The sequence below is a fragment of the Phocoena sinus genome, chromosome 4 (genome assembly GCF_008692025.1).
Source record: "Phocoena sinus isolate mPhoSin1 chromosome 4, mPhoSin1.pri, whole genome shotgun sequence".
Classification (NCBI taxonomy): domain Eukaryota; kingdom Metazoa; phylum Chordata; class Mammalia; order Artiodactyla; family Phocoenidae; genus Phocoena; species Phocoena sinus.
The window spans coordinates 102407498-102421270 of NC_045766.1; the positions used below are offsets into that span (position 1 = coordinate 102407498).

Sequence of the window (13773 nt, forward strand, 5' to 3'; positions counted from 1 at the left end):
CCACAGAAAGCTAGAGCTGGAATACACCTTTGAAAGATCATCAGCCTATTGACTTTCACTCACACACATGGGAAATCAATTGATATTGTTCACTGGGCAGAAATACTGCAATGATAGTAGTAAGTGTGCCTTAACTATGTGCTACTCTTTAACACACTAATTGCTTCACGTGTGTTATCTCTTTAAATTCTTCTGTCAACACCGTGAAAACCTACTACTATCTCCATTTTACGGATGATACAACTAGTAAGCTGCAGAGCATTGCCATTTGAACCCAGGCGGTTTAGCTCCAAAGGCAGCCTTAAACATTAAGTAACATATTTCAAATGCACTTGCCTAAGCACAAAAAAGCAGAGGTAACGTGCAAAAACCAAAAACGAGCTGTTTGAAGGTGATAGAATTTGATACATTCTCTTTTTTCCCCATTTTTTTTGCTATAGTTCTTTTACGCTATAAATTCAAGAACAAAACAAAAATGTAGACAATCAAAACTATCACATTTGATTCCATTATCTCTGTTCTCTGTAGCCTTCCTAGAGTTCTCATTTCGCTTCTAGGTTTTGGTTAACATCTTCATCCCCAATGTCAGTCTCTCAAGATGTTTTCCTTCTAAGCCAGGTCTGAGTCCTCAAAGTATTCTTGGCCACTCAGCCTTCCACTCCGGCTCGCTGGAGGTTGTGTTTTGCGTGTGTGTGTGTGTTTTACTGCGTTTGCTTCCCCTTTTCCTTGGCAAACTTCACATTGCGGACACCGAAACGAAACGCTGGAGTTTGGGAAAGGGCGAGGAGGATGTCTCGACAGTGTTTACTAGGCCTTCAGCGCTGTCCCTGAGCCCTGCCCACAGCTCCGAAAAGAAAAGCTTCCAGGAAATGTCCTTGTTATCACTTCCCCGTCGGGCTGGGGGCTGGGAGCGGGCCGTCCCCTCCGCCCCCGGCTCGGCTGCTCCGCGGGCGCGCTCGCTCGCAGGCGCCGCCGCGCCGCAGTTTTCAGACAGCGGCGCTCCAGTCGCAGCCCCGCGGCACGCCGAGCGCAAGGGTCCCCGCCGCGACGCTCCACCGTCCCCGCCCGCGCCTCCGCGCGCTTCGCCATGAGGGTCCTGGGTGGGCGCTCTGGGGCGCTGCTGGCGTGCCTCGCCCTAGTGCTTCCCGTCTTGGAGGCGAACTGTGAGTAATTAATAGCGTCTTGTCTTCTTCTCGCAGCATTGCCAACTGAACTCCGAGCCCTGCTGGGAGGATTTTCTTTTCTAGGGCTGCAGCCTCCTAGAAAGTTTCCAGCAAGTGCTTCCATCATCCGTGGATCTAGCGGGCAGTTTAATGGTGGAGGCAGGGTCAATAGTCACCCTGCTCTGGGAATCAAGTGTTGCCCAACAGGACAGATTCTAGAACAAGAGTGATACTAAATATAAATGAAGGAATTAGAACACGTACCCATTTGCCCCAAACAGTTGAAGTTCCCAGTCATAGGACAAGGATGAGCACATTACAGTATAAAAGTAGACGAAAGTCAGCCCACTCTGTCTTCTCTTTGTACTAGCTCCTGTCCCCAACCAGCACCCCCTGCTGCAACCTACCTCCGCTCTGCAGTGCCTGGACTTTGAGCTTGGTTTCCTTATCTCAACATTGACACACGAATTATTTGGGGATGAGTGCGGGTTTGCGTAGCAGTACGGAGATGTCATTTTTTTAACCTTGAAATCAAAAGGACTGTTAAATATTGTAGTTCTCAGATAATTTCGTACTGAGGATTTTTGACGGAGTGCCACTGATCTGAGGTCGTCGCATGAGTTCTTTGTACTTTTATCTTTGTGTTTCCTGTTCTTTATGTTCCCATTCCTGGATTCAAAGCAGGATATTGAGTTCTCTCTCTCTCTCTCTCTCTCTCTCTCTCTCTCTCTCTCTCTCTCTCTCTCTCTATATATATATATATATGGATATCAAGGCATTTAGTACATCTTAGTTGTCAATTAGTTTGTTCTTTAAAGGTTAAGCATGCTCACTGGTGAAAAATGCTTACTTGTGCTATGTTTTATTCTCAGGAAATGGCATGGGAGAGATAAACTCTGAATTACACCATAGCTTTTAGATTGGTTAAAGCTCCAATGTAAACTTTCCAAAGATGACAATGTCAGGAGACTTAAGTAGGAATTTACTAACATTCTACTAGGTTTATTAGTTTTTATTGGTTACAGATCAGGATGAATGAGGTGTTTTAAAATTCTAATTTAAAGGCTAAAACAACATTTGTTGATTTTATATTAAAGATGCACAATAGCAGAATTTCAACATACAAACCTCTATCATTAAGCCTATATATAGACCACATACACTAACTCATTAGGTATATAGTTAAGTAGGACAAACAAGTATTTGTCTGATAACCAGTGTTTTTATTTTTTTAAATATTTAGTTGTTTATTACACACCTGCACTTCTGACCTAGTATACTATGAACATTATATTATGTATATTTAAATGAGTTTTTAAAGGATAAAGTCAAAATAAATCTGAACAGTAGCACTGGTGTTTTCTTTCTGTACCTTAATGAATTATCTTGCACACTCTCCTGGAATGCAATCATTCCATTTTGGAAGTCACTAAAATATTCTACCAGAATGAAATGAAAGTTCATGAAAGTGAACACCAACAAAAAAACACTGAAGAGAGAAAAGAACATTTGGAAATGGAGAGAAAAAATAATCACAGAGGGGATAATTAAAACATGAAAAACTACTGGGTCTAAATAACTGGTAAATTGTAATCAATATGAAAAGACTAACATAGGAAATAATGTGAACATCACAGGGCAAGATGTTGGGAATAACACTTAAACATATGGAGTATGCTCTCATCACAGAAAGGTTTTTATTGACTCCTACACAGACTGAGACAGCTTCCCTATTGGGAAATATGATTTTAGAGTGTACAAGTGAAGCCAACAAAATACAGAGAATGCATCCTCCAGAGCCAACCATGACCTTCCCATCCATGGGAGCCTAGAGTACATTTCCACTGATAATCATTTATGGACTGGACGGCCATGCATTGTCCTCTCAGGGGTCTGCTTGTTGAACTCTGTACCAGAGAACAAGGTTGTTAATTGTGCTTACAGAGAAATATATGGGTAAATACATAAAACATGATAAGCAGAGAGAAGAAAAAGGCACACATGGCTTGCTACACGTACTGCTTGTCACCACAGGAATTTGCTAAGCCCTTTCTTTTTGTAGAGATTGTTACATGTTCATGGAATCTAGGCAGAGTTAAAAAGTGATGTGTGTGTCTATGTGTATTATACAGAGATAATCAAACCATACATATGGAGAAATCTTGTTATATATAGACACTGATAGTGTATATAACTTAGTTCTTTAATTCTAGTTTAATTGGATTAAAAATCATTTCTGGTTTACTGATGAGAAAACCGAGATACAGATGGAATGTGTTTACTCCCTAAGATGGTAAATTTGAGATAGAATTAGAATTCCAAATATTTGGTTTATTGTTTAGTCCATAGAAATACAGTCACTATTTAAAGAAAAAGTTTAAAAATCACAGCTTTAGGTTTGAGAGAGTTGAGAAATCATCCAGTTCAACTTTTTTGCAATTGTTCAGAGATGTGAACTGACTTTTCACACATGCTTGTATCTATATCTGTATCTATATGTATATGTGTATATATCTATCTATAGATTTTAAAATTATACTGTCTATATATTGTATACCACACTAAAGGCTGTGTGAAGAAAAATAGAAGAAAGGGGATGTCCCCTTTGGCTGTGCTAATTTGGCCCTTTCCAGACTTCCACTTCTGCTTAGGTGCAGTCTACCCTTGACATTACTGACTCATATTTTCCTTCTCTTTTTTGCTTTCCTCTTTCTGGAGAGATTTTATCAAGCTTATGTTAGAGTTGGGGTTGGTGCTGGAAGAGTTAGAGACGATATCTGATGTACAGCATCATCATCATCAACAACATCATCATCAACAGCAACAACAACACGCTATGCTGTATTCTCTTGCCATTAATCCTATCTAGGATATACAGTCATGCTTTTCATAATAGACCTTTTCTGTCCACCAAGTTCAATATCCTCTTTAATAGCTAAATGATCTATATGCATATTTAAACTTTCAAAATACTGTGAGAAAAAATATGAGAAGCCTGATAATACATATATTAATCTTTAGCTACAAGCAACAGTAAAGACTCTTGCTAACTAAAGCAGAAAGAAAGAAAGAAAAAGAAAGGAAGGGAGAAAGAAAGGAAGGAAGGAAGAAAGGAAGGAAGAAAAAAAGAGGAAGTAAGAAAGAAAAATAGAGGAAAAAGAAAGCTGAGTGGATTTATTGGAAGACCTACTTAATGGCATGTTGAATAACCAGGCCTAGGGAAGCCAGGGACTTGGGCATTTAGGTGATCTATATAGTGGGAACTCATGTGCTCACTATGTGAGGAGCTGCCATCAGATGACTCAGTTCTAACTGCCTTCTAGTTCTGTGCATACCTGTTCATGATTGAATTTCTTAGAAGAGGGAGCCTGATTATTTTGGCTTAGCTTGTTTCTGGAGTCCTGTGGTTGACAGCTCAGTAGAATCAGGTGGAGTGCCAGAAGGACAGCTCCCACAAAGGAATGGATCTTGGGAAGGAAGCAGAAACAAGAGAAGTCTACACATTCCAATTACTGGCTGTACAACATACACACATGCCCTTCTTTCCATGAACACCATTTGAAAAACATTTCAAATATAATGCAGATATTTCTAATATAATGCAAATAACTAATGTACAACAGAAAGGACCTCCTCTTCAAGAGATTCCAGTCACCACACTCAGAGAGGAAGGCTCAAGGCTACCATTTCCTAGTTTAGTATCACCAGATGATGTCCTTGCCTCCTCTAGTTCTGTCACAATTCTGTGTCAATGTGCTGTGCTCTATGGATGAAATGATACATTGTAGTATACCAACACATCCTATATTCCAGAAAATAATTTTAAAAAGACAAGCAAGGGAATACAGGTACTGGCTTTAGGGCTTGCCTGTCTCTCTTGGTTTGAAGCTAGAGCTGGTATTTATGACTTCTTCCTTCACTACCGAATTCATATGTCCCCTGCTTTTAGGCAGTTCCTCATGTTTGATCTTTTTGTCTACTCAATGAGATGTACCACACCCTTATTCAGGAAGAACCTGAGCCCTGTTTTTCCCACCTATGGATGATTGTATCCATCTCTTCTTTACAATTTCTATTGTGTATAGTAGTCATCCTGGAGAGGCAACACTTCTAACCCTGATTTGTATGTGGCAACTACACTATTTTGCCTTGATTATTGTCATTCCAGCATAGTTCTCTCTTTTTTTCCAACAGGAGTAAAGAACTTGAAACGGCTACATAGCAGTCTTAGCTTCTAATTCAGTGGAAAATATGTTAGGTGCATATTGTGAGAAGAACCACAACTGACAATCATTAAGTGGGCCATTCTGCCCCCTTTTATAATTAAGAACCTCCCTGATATGGGGCTATCCACTTGGAACACAAATATTCTCAGCTCTGGGGCAATTCTTGCCCAAACTTCCTTGTTTCTAGGCCTAAGATCTAACTCTTTACAGGTCTCTGAACAACTGGACAGACCAGTTGTAACTATTGAGAAAGTAGCAAAGATTCTGATCTCTGATAATTTCTCATTCTAAGCAAAATGGACAATGAGAAATAACTGCTTATCTGTCCGCCCCTTGTGAAGGTTTTATTTCTCCTGTGCTCTTCAGGATCACCCTTGAGAGAGGCTGTAGTTCATTTCTGGCTGTAGCTTTGTAGCATGTCTACCTCTGGCTCATGTTGGTACATCACACTGAGGTATCTTTTCCTTTTCATTCTTGGTTGTAGGCCTTTCCTCATGAGTCCATAAAGGGAGGTGGAGGGAGGGAAAGAAGTCAGGAGAATGAGAAACTGGCCCAGGCCACTTAGTGGTGCTTTAGGCTCATCCCATTCATACCATTTGAACATTTCACAATTGAACTGTGTCTCAAGAGTACCCTGATGTCCTATGGACCATTTAAGCCCAATTAGATCTGATGAGTTACTGGCTCGGCTACATGACAGACTGTTTGAAATGAACTTTGAACTAGCTAGAGAGCATTCTCTTATTCTGGTTTCCACCTGCACTTGGCAGCTTTTGGACTCATAGTAAAAAGCTCAGAGTAGAACATCTAAAAGTGGAATATGCCTCAAAAATAAGAGGTCCATCAAAATCTATTCTTCCATCTTAGTAATGGACAGCCAGGTATATAACAACTTGTTTCTCACTTGAGCAGGAATATTCCGACATGACCAGATTTTTTTTTTTTTTTTTGCGGTACGCGGGCCTCTCACTGTTGTGGCCTCTCCCGTTGCGGAGCACAGGCTCCGGACGCGCAGGCTCAGCAGCCATGGCTCACGGGCCCAGCCGCTTCGCGGCATGTGGGATCTTCCCGGACCGGGGCACGAACCCGTGTCCCCTGCATCGGCAGGCGGACTCTCAACCACTGCGCCACCAGGGAAGCCCGACATGACCGGATTTTTGCTGAAAATAGTTCAGTGCTCTTAGGCCTGGGGAAGGAATGAGAAGGAATCACAGTTTTAAGATTGAGTCTGATTGGGCCTATAGTTTCAGGACAGAACTCCCTTTATCAACTGAGCCCCATAATCCTCAATTCTGAACAGCATACCTTAGATCTTAGGTGTTTTGATCTTAGATCTTAGGCATCTAATAATGAATAAAGTTTTGAGAGTCTCTTTCCTTAGTGCAGTTACCCAGTACATTTATTTTGCTTTGGAGAAAACTAGGAGAAAAGTTTACAGATGCTTCCTCAAGGGCGTCTTTCTTCTCCTTCATTCAAGAGGTTCTGTATTCATCCACTAATTCGACTGGTAATTAAGGCGAGGTGGTGATTTCTTTGTATTGTGACTATACAACCTCTATTTGCTAACCCAGAGAGTTTGGGGTGAAAAACTCAGTGAAGAATTTGTGGGTTGTCTTTCCATCTAATTTTGGGGGAGCTTTGCCTGTTAATCCTTTCTCCAAGATTTGATCACTGACTTTGATTCAGGTCAGTACAGGCTGCTACCTAAGCTCAGCCACCCAGGTTCCTCCCATCCCACCTGAGATCTGGGAGCCCATTTTCATTGCAGCCCCTCCCAGCAAGATTTCCTACCTAGGGAGAACAGCCAGTACAATGCTTTTTAAAAATTCTGGTGATTTCCTCAATAATCTATGATAGTCATGAAAATATATTCTTTTCTTCTGTTAGGGAGTAGGGTGGATAAGTGAGGAGGTGAACAGGTAGGAGTCACATGAACAATTCAAGCCAGAACATCTGACTCCTATTCTTTCTTTGATATTATGTCAGGGAATGTCTGGCATTTCAGTGTGTGCCAAGATTTTGTCTGTGATAGCATTAGCTAACCAAACCAGCTGTTAGAACTGAAGCTGGGGCTCTAGCTAGCACATGGAACAAAATTAGCAATATTAATACATTCAGCCTAATTCAAAATTATATATGCCTTGAGTATTAGTTTTCTATTGTTGCGTAACAAGTTACCACAAACTTAGCATCTTAAAACAACACAATTTATTATCTCACAGGTTCATAGGTCAGAAGTCCAGGCACAAGTTCAGGGAGCTGCTCCAGGTTCTCACATGGATAAAATCAAGGGGTCCACCAGAGCCGAGATCTCATTTGAAGCTTGGAATCTTCTTCCAAACTCACGGATTATTGACAGAATTCTGTTTCTGGCAGCTGTAGGACTCAGGCCCTCAGCTGCTGAAGGCACCCACAATTCCCACCATGTGATCCTCTCCACAAAATGGCGGTTTGCTTCTATAAAATCAGTAGGAGGCATCTGCGGCTGATTTTTGTCTCCTATTTCTGAAGTCTGAACCTGGTGTACAAGGCTCATGATCTGGAGGCTTCCAAATCTTTTCCTCCAAATGAGCTTTCCCTGCCCCTCTTCTGGAAAATGGTCCTTCTCTGTCCTCTCTCCCTTGTGGTCTTTCCATATGCCAGTCCTCCTTTCCTGATGCGCAGGCTCAGTGGCCATGGCTCACGGGCCCAGCCGCTCCGCGGCATGTGGGATCCTCCCGGACCGGGGCACGAACCCGCGTCCCCTGCATTGGCAGGCGGACTCTCAACCACTGCGCCACCGGAGAAGCCCAGTCCTTCCTTTTGAAAGACTCTTTCTCTTTATTGTCCTCCCCAACCATACCAGGTGATCTGTCCTTAGCTTTCTTAGATTTTAGGATATTTTATAAGATTTTGTTCCTTTTTTTTTGGATCATGGATTGATGTGTGATAAAGGTTTCTAAGGTCTTTACTTCCCCATTTATATTATAGGGTAATTTAGAAAATTGATATTTTCTTGGTGCTATTCTCTAATATTTAAATATATTTAGGGCTTTTTTTTCATTCTTTTGCTTTATTGTTTATTTTATTCAAGGTATAAGCTGAAGTACTCTGTCTTATCTATGTGTTTTATGCTTTCACTAGAACTCTCTTATTTTTAGAATTAATAAAGGAGAAAATTAGCACATTATTGAATATAGGCATTAGTTTAAATTTTTCATAATCTTATGTTAATTAGGGTAAGATATGCTATGGTGTGATAACACTTTAATCCACAAATCTTCAAATTAGTCTCCAAATCACTGAATCTCAGTGACTTAGTAAAATAAGAGTTTATTTTTTAGTCATGTAAAGTTCAATGTGGTTTGTGTAAATCTCTTACATCTCTAGTTGTACCATCTGGAACACATGGCATCCAATGTCCCCACAAGAAAGGAAAGAAATGGAGGAGGCGTATTTGTTCTTTTTTTAATTTTTTTAGCATCTTTATTGGAGTATAATTGCTTTACAATGGTGTGTTAATTTCTGCTTTATAACAAAGTGAATCAGCTATACATATACATATATCCCCATATCTCCTCACTCTTGCATCTCCCTCCCACCCTCCCTATCCCACCCCTCTCTCTAGGTGGTCACAAAGCCCTGAGCTGATCTCCCTGTGCTATGCGGCTGCTTCCCACTATCTATTTTACATTTGGTAGTGTATATATGCCCATGCCACTCTCTCACTTCGTCCCAGCTTACCCTTCCCCCTCCCAGTGTCCCCAAGTCCACATCTTCATCTTTATTCCTGTCCTGCCCCTAGGTTCTTCAGAGACATTTTTTTTTTTTTTTAGATTCCATATATATGTGTTAGCATACGGTATTTGTTTTTCTCTTTCTGGCTTACTTCACTCTGTATGGCATACTCTAGGTCCATCCACCTCAGTACAAATAACTCAGTTTTGTACTTGTTCTTAACCATCTTAGCGTGGAAGTAACAAAACTCACATCTGCTTCCAATGCAAGGAAGCACATGGAACATTTGGTCAGCATTGTCTCTGTTACAAACATTTTTCCTCCAAGGTTAAGATTACTGTTTCTTCCTCTAAGAGAAGCACAACTACTTGTTGTCCATTTAACCCTTTGGTGATGTATATTACACAGTGTAAGGTTGCTTTAACTACCTGAATAAAATTTGTGATAGAGAGAGAGCATAATTAACATGCCTACGAACAGACCAGCCGATGACTTAGTATAATGACATTAAGTTGGTTATTAATGTGGCAGCTTGAAAAACATATTGTAGCAGTTGATATTGAAATTATTCCTATGGTGAGAACTGTTATTGTTTTAGAAATTGCCTTGAAAATGGCTTTAGATTTAGAAAGTAAAGTCCACAAAACATGGTCTATAGCTTTACTATTCAAGTGTAGCCCATGGACCAGCAGCAGCATTACCCAGGAGTTTATTAGAAATGAAGTATCTCTGACCCCACTTCAGACCTACTGACTCAGCATACGCATTTTAACAAGACTCTCAGGTAATTCCTACACTTCGAGTTTGAATCATTCTGGTCTGTAAGGCCATAGCAGAGAAGATAGATAAATGATTCTGCATAAGAAGTGAACAGAAATTTGCAGGGGTGGTAGTAGACTGTGGCCAGGGACAGAGAAGGGGAGAGGATGTCAGAGAAGGGAGGAAAGAAGCTGAGCCCCATGGCAGGAGAACGCAGCTGTAGGGAACGTCTTCAGTAAAAACTTATTAGATGTGAGGGTAACAGAGGACCTTTAGGAACTGGGGTTTCTAAGGCTAACTTTAAAGTGCAAACGTTGCTTTAATTTTTTAATGTTGCAGTTTTGTTTTTTCTAAACGCAATAAATTGTTATTAGGTCCAGTATGGGGAAGACCCCTTCATTTATATTACATTGTTCCAAATATAGAAATTGAAATCTCCAGGCTTGAGGGAAAATAAAATAAGGATAATTTATCCACATAGATTCTGAGTCTTTCTACGGAGGAGTGGTAACAGGAACCGGCTCTTACTGGTTCTAGGACATTAGCATAATTCTTCTTAGTCCTCTGGTCCATTTTTTGGAATGGACTTTAAAAGGACACATTCAAGAACACTGGCTTTTAAATCTCCATAAAAATGGTAAAATTGTAACTTCTTGCAATTATATGATATCTTCCATCTTTCAAAACAGCATATTTGGTATTTTCTCATTGAGTTTCACAGCTATTCCGTGATGTACCTTCCCAACTTTAGGAAAACGTTACGTTTTCTCTGCCTCTGTTTAAAGTTATCACCCACTCTTTCTCTTCCTATTCTCATTTGCTCTTCTTGAAGAAATAGTTTATTCTGGAGGTCTCCTCTCTTCTCACCCTCCCACTGTATTGGGTACTGAGAATGTTAATGGTGATCCTATTGTTAAACCAACTGTATACATTTTAGCTCTCATCCTAAATAATAGTAATTACTATTAATAACTTCTTTGCAACATTTGACACTTGAAACTTATCCTTTTGAAATTGACCTCCTTTTATGTCTATAAGCATTATCTTCAAATTTTCTTTCTCTCTCTGCATATGTATGTGTTACTAATTCTATTTCTGTCGTTTTGATGATCTCTCCTTTTCCGTAAATGTTAGAGTTTCCTAGGGTTCCATTTGACCTTCTGTCCTTTTTGGACATCATTCCTCAACTTAAACTACCAGCTATATCCTACTATCTCCTTACATTTTTAAACCATTCAAGTAATCCACGCTTAATATAATGTGCTAAAATAATGCATCTGTAGTTTCACTAGCAAGAGACCTATGTAACATTTTGCTTTATATTCTTCTAAGCCCCTTTGTCTGTGTATATACGTTCTTAGAAATGAAAATATATAAGCGAAAGAATGGAATTTTGCTCTACATATTATTTGTAACTTGATATTTCATCTAAAAATGATAATTGTTTTTATATCAATAAATTAAAATCTATGTCACACTTTAAAGTAGATTTATAATTTTCCTTTATATATGTTCATCATAATATATTTAACTAAAATCATATTTTTGGACATTTAAATTATTTCCAATGTTATGTCCATGTTCATTTCCTCAGTTTAATGTCCTAGCAATTGAACTGTTAGCTGAATATCTAAAGAGTGAGCCTTTTTATTTTTTTTTAAACTGGTGCAAAATCTTACTCTCAAATGTAATGAAAAATTCTAAAAATATCTACCCAGGGGAAAAACACAATATCAATAACAAAATACAGGAAACATCCAAAGGGAAAAATCATTTTGGCCTGTGGTAGACAGCCTCCAAGGTGGCCCCCAATTACTGTTTTTTTTTTTAATTGTATTGAAGTACAGTTGATTTACAATGTTGTGTTAGTTTCTGGTTTACAGCAAAGTGATTCAGCTATATATACATATATATACATTTTCTCTCATATTCTTTTCCATTTTGGTTTATTACAGGATATTGAATACAGTTCCCTGTGCTGTACAGTAGGACCTCGTTTTTTATCCATCCTATATATAACAGTTTAAGAGTGCACCTATTTTGAAGGTTTTAGACACATGTTGTTAGATTTCCCTTGGGAATCTGATTTTAAAAGTAGATTCTAAGTGTCTGATTCCTCTCATCTTTGCCAACATTGGATATTAACTTTTAAAATCTTTGTCAGTGTGATAGGAATGAAAAAGGGCTGACTTTTTGGGGGGTGGGGAGTAGTCCATTCTATTTTTCAGTTCATCCATTAAGTTTTTTTTTTTTTTCTTTTTTTGCGGCACGCGGGCCTCTCACTGTTGTGGCCTCTCTCGTGGCTCCAGACGCTCAGGCTCAGCGGCCATGGCTCACGGGCCCAGCAGCTCCGCGACATCTTCCTGCACCGGGGCACAAACCTGTGTCCCCTGCATCGGCAGGCGGACTCTCAACCACTACGCTACCAGGGAAGCCCCATCCATTAAGTTTTTTATTTTGAAATCATATTTTAGTTCTCTACTTCTTTTTCATAGCATACTTTTGTTCTATGGATGCCAGGTTCTCTCAATTTATTTAGGATATTAGTTATATATTTTTTAAAGTTATCTTCTGTGTCTTCAATTACCTTTATTTCCTTTGGAGTCTGTATGCTCCTCTTGACCTTCTCTTTCATGTTATTAATTTTATGCAAATATCTACTGATTTTTAGCTGTTATTTCATATTTTTTGAAGACAGTCCTAAGTTGATTAGATTGACTAGGTAGCTGGCTTAGGGTTCTACTGTGGTTGTTGAGGTCTGTTTTTCTAACAGGACATTGCTTTTGGGAAACTTGTTATCAGTCCTAGGTAACTGGGCAGGCTTCTCTTTAGGAGACTTTGTGGGAATTGGTCGAGGGCAATTGTCAAGGTAAGGAGGACATTGACTCTTTGAAAATAACTCTCTAGTTGTGCTACTAACCTTCTCCCACATGGTATGTGTTAAATGCACCTTTCCTTATTACTTGTTTTCTATTCCTCGACTCCTTATCCCAATCATTTTATCTCCTTTCCTAAGTTATCATTTTACTCCATTGTTATTTAGACTGTGTCTTATGGCCTTTTAGAAAGTCAGCAGGGAGTTCTGAAAGGCTGGTAGAAATTATATTGCATTATAAACTCCTACTCGATGCTTTATGAATATTCCAAATAATCTCATTTCCAGATCAGCACTTAAAAAATAGTAATATCCTAAGAGTCAAAAGGGAAGCCATTAAGATCTAGAGTCTTTCTAAGCCTCTCAGCGTGCTTCAGACTTGCTTACTGGGGAGATCTGGGAGATGTTGCAGGAAGTGGGGTATTGCAGAATTAGGCCAGCTCTCTTATTGTTGCCTTTTGCTTTTCCAAACGTAAATACAGACACAGGCCAGTGAACTAATTATATTAATTGATGCCATCCTAACAAAATAGGTCAAATAGAACAAAAACAAGACATTTACTGTGCTGTAACCTCTTGCTACGTGACATCGAATCAGATAGTGTTTTGGTGTCCTGATGTGTAGGAGATAAAAAAGACAAAGCAAGCTGACTACATGAATATCTTGCTGCACATCCTAAAAAGAGACCTCCCATTGTAGCCTCAGAAAGGGTAGCCAGTGTGCAGTGTAGTGGTCTAGAGAAGAAAAGACAGGGCTCTAGAAATTTCCTCTTCAGACCTTACCAAAATCTGAACTCTGAATTCCTTCAAAAGAAGTACCTTAATTTATCACTTACCAAGAACAAACACATGACATAACAGAAATGGGCAATGTAGTTTTTTTCTGGGTAATAAGCTGCCTGTTCTATCTTTTGGGTAGACGTATTTGTTGTTTTGGAAGGAATAACTATTGAATAAAATGTACTGCTTTCTCTCTCTACGGCTAAAGCAAAGGTTTAATCTTTGGGGAGAATTGGTTAGAGTGCTTGATTTA

At 39.5% G+C, this 13773-nt stretch overlaps 1 protein-coding gene across 3 annotated transcripts in view; it reads left to right on the forward strand.

The window, feature by feature from the left end:
• The first annotated feature begins 883 nt into the window (after positions 1–883).
• The window catches only part of PROS1 (protein S), a 57531-nt gene continuing 44641 nt past the window's right edge, over positions 884–13773 (forward strand). Inside the window, exon 1 of one of the 3 annotated variants that reach the window (XM_032631675.1) lies at positions 884–1163. In XM_032631675.1, the coding sequence (XP_032487566.1) occupies positions 1088–1163 (76 nt within the window). In that variant the 5' untranslated portion in view covers positions 884–1087. The remainder of the gene's footprint in view (positions 1164–13773) is intronic. The other 2 variants (XM_032631676.1, XM_032631674.1) reach the window with 2 other exon arrangements.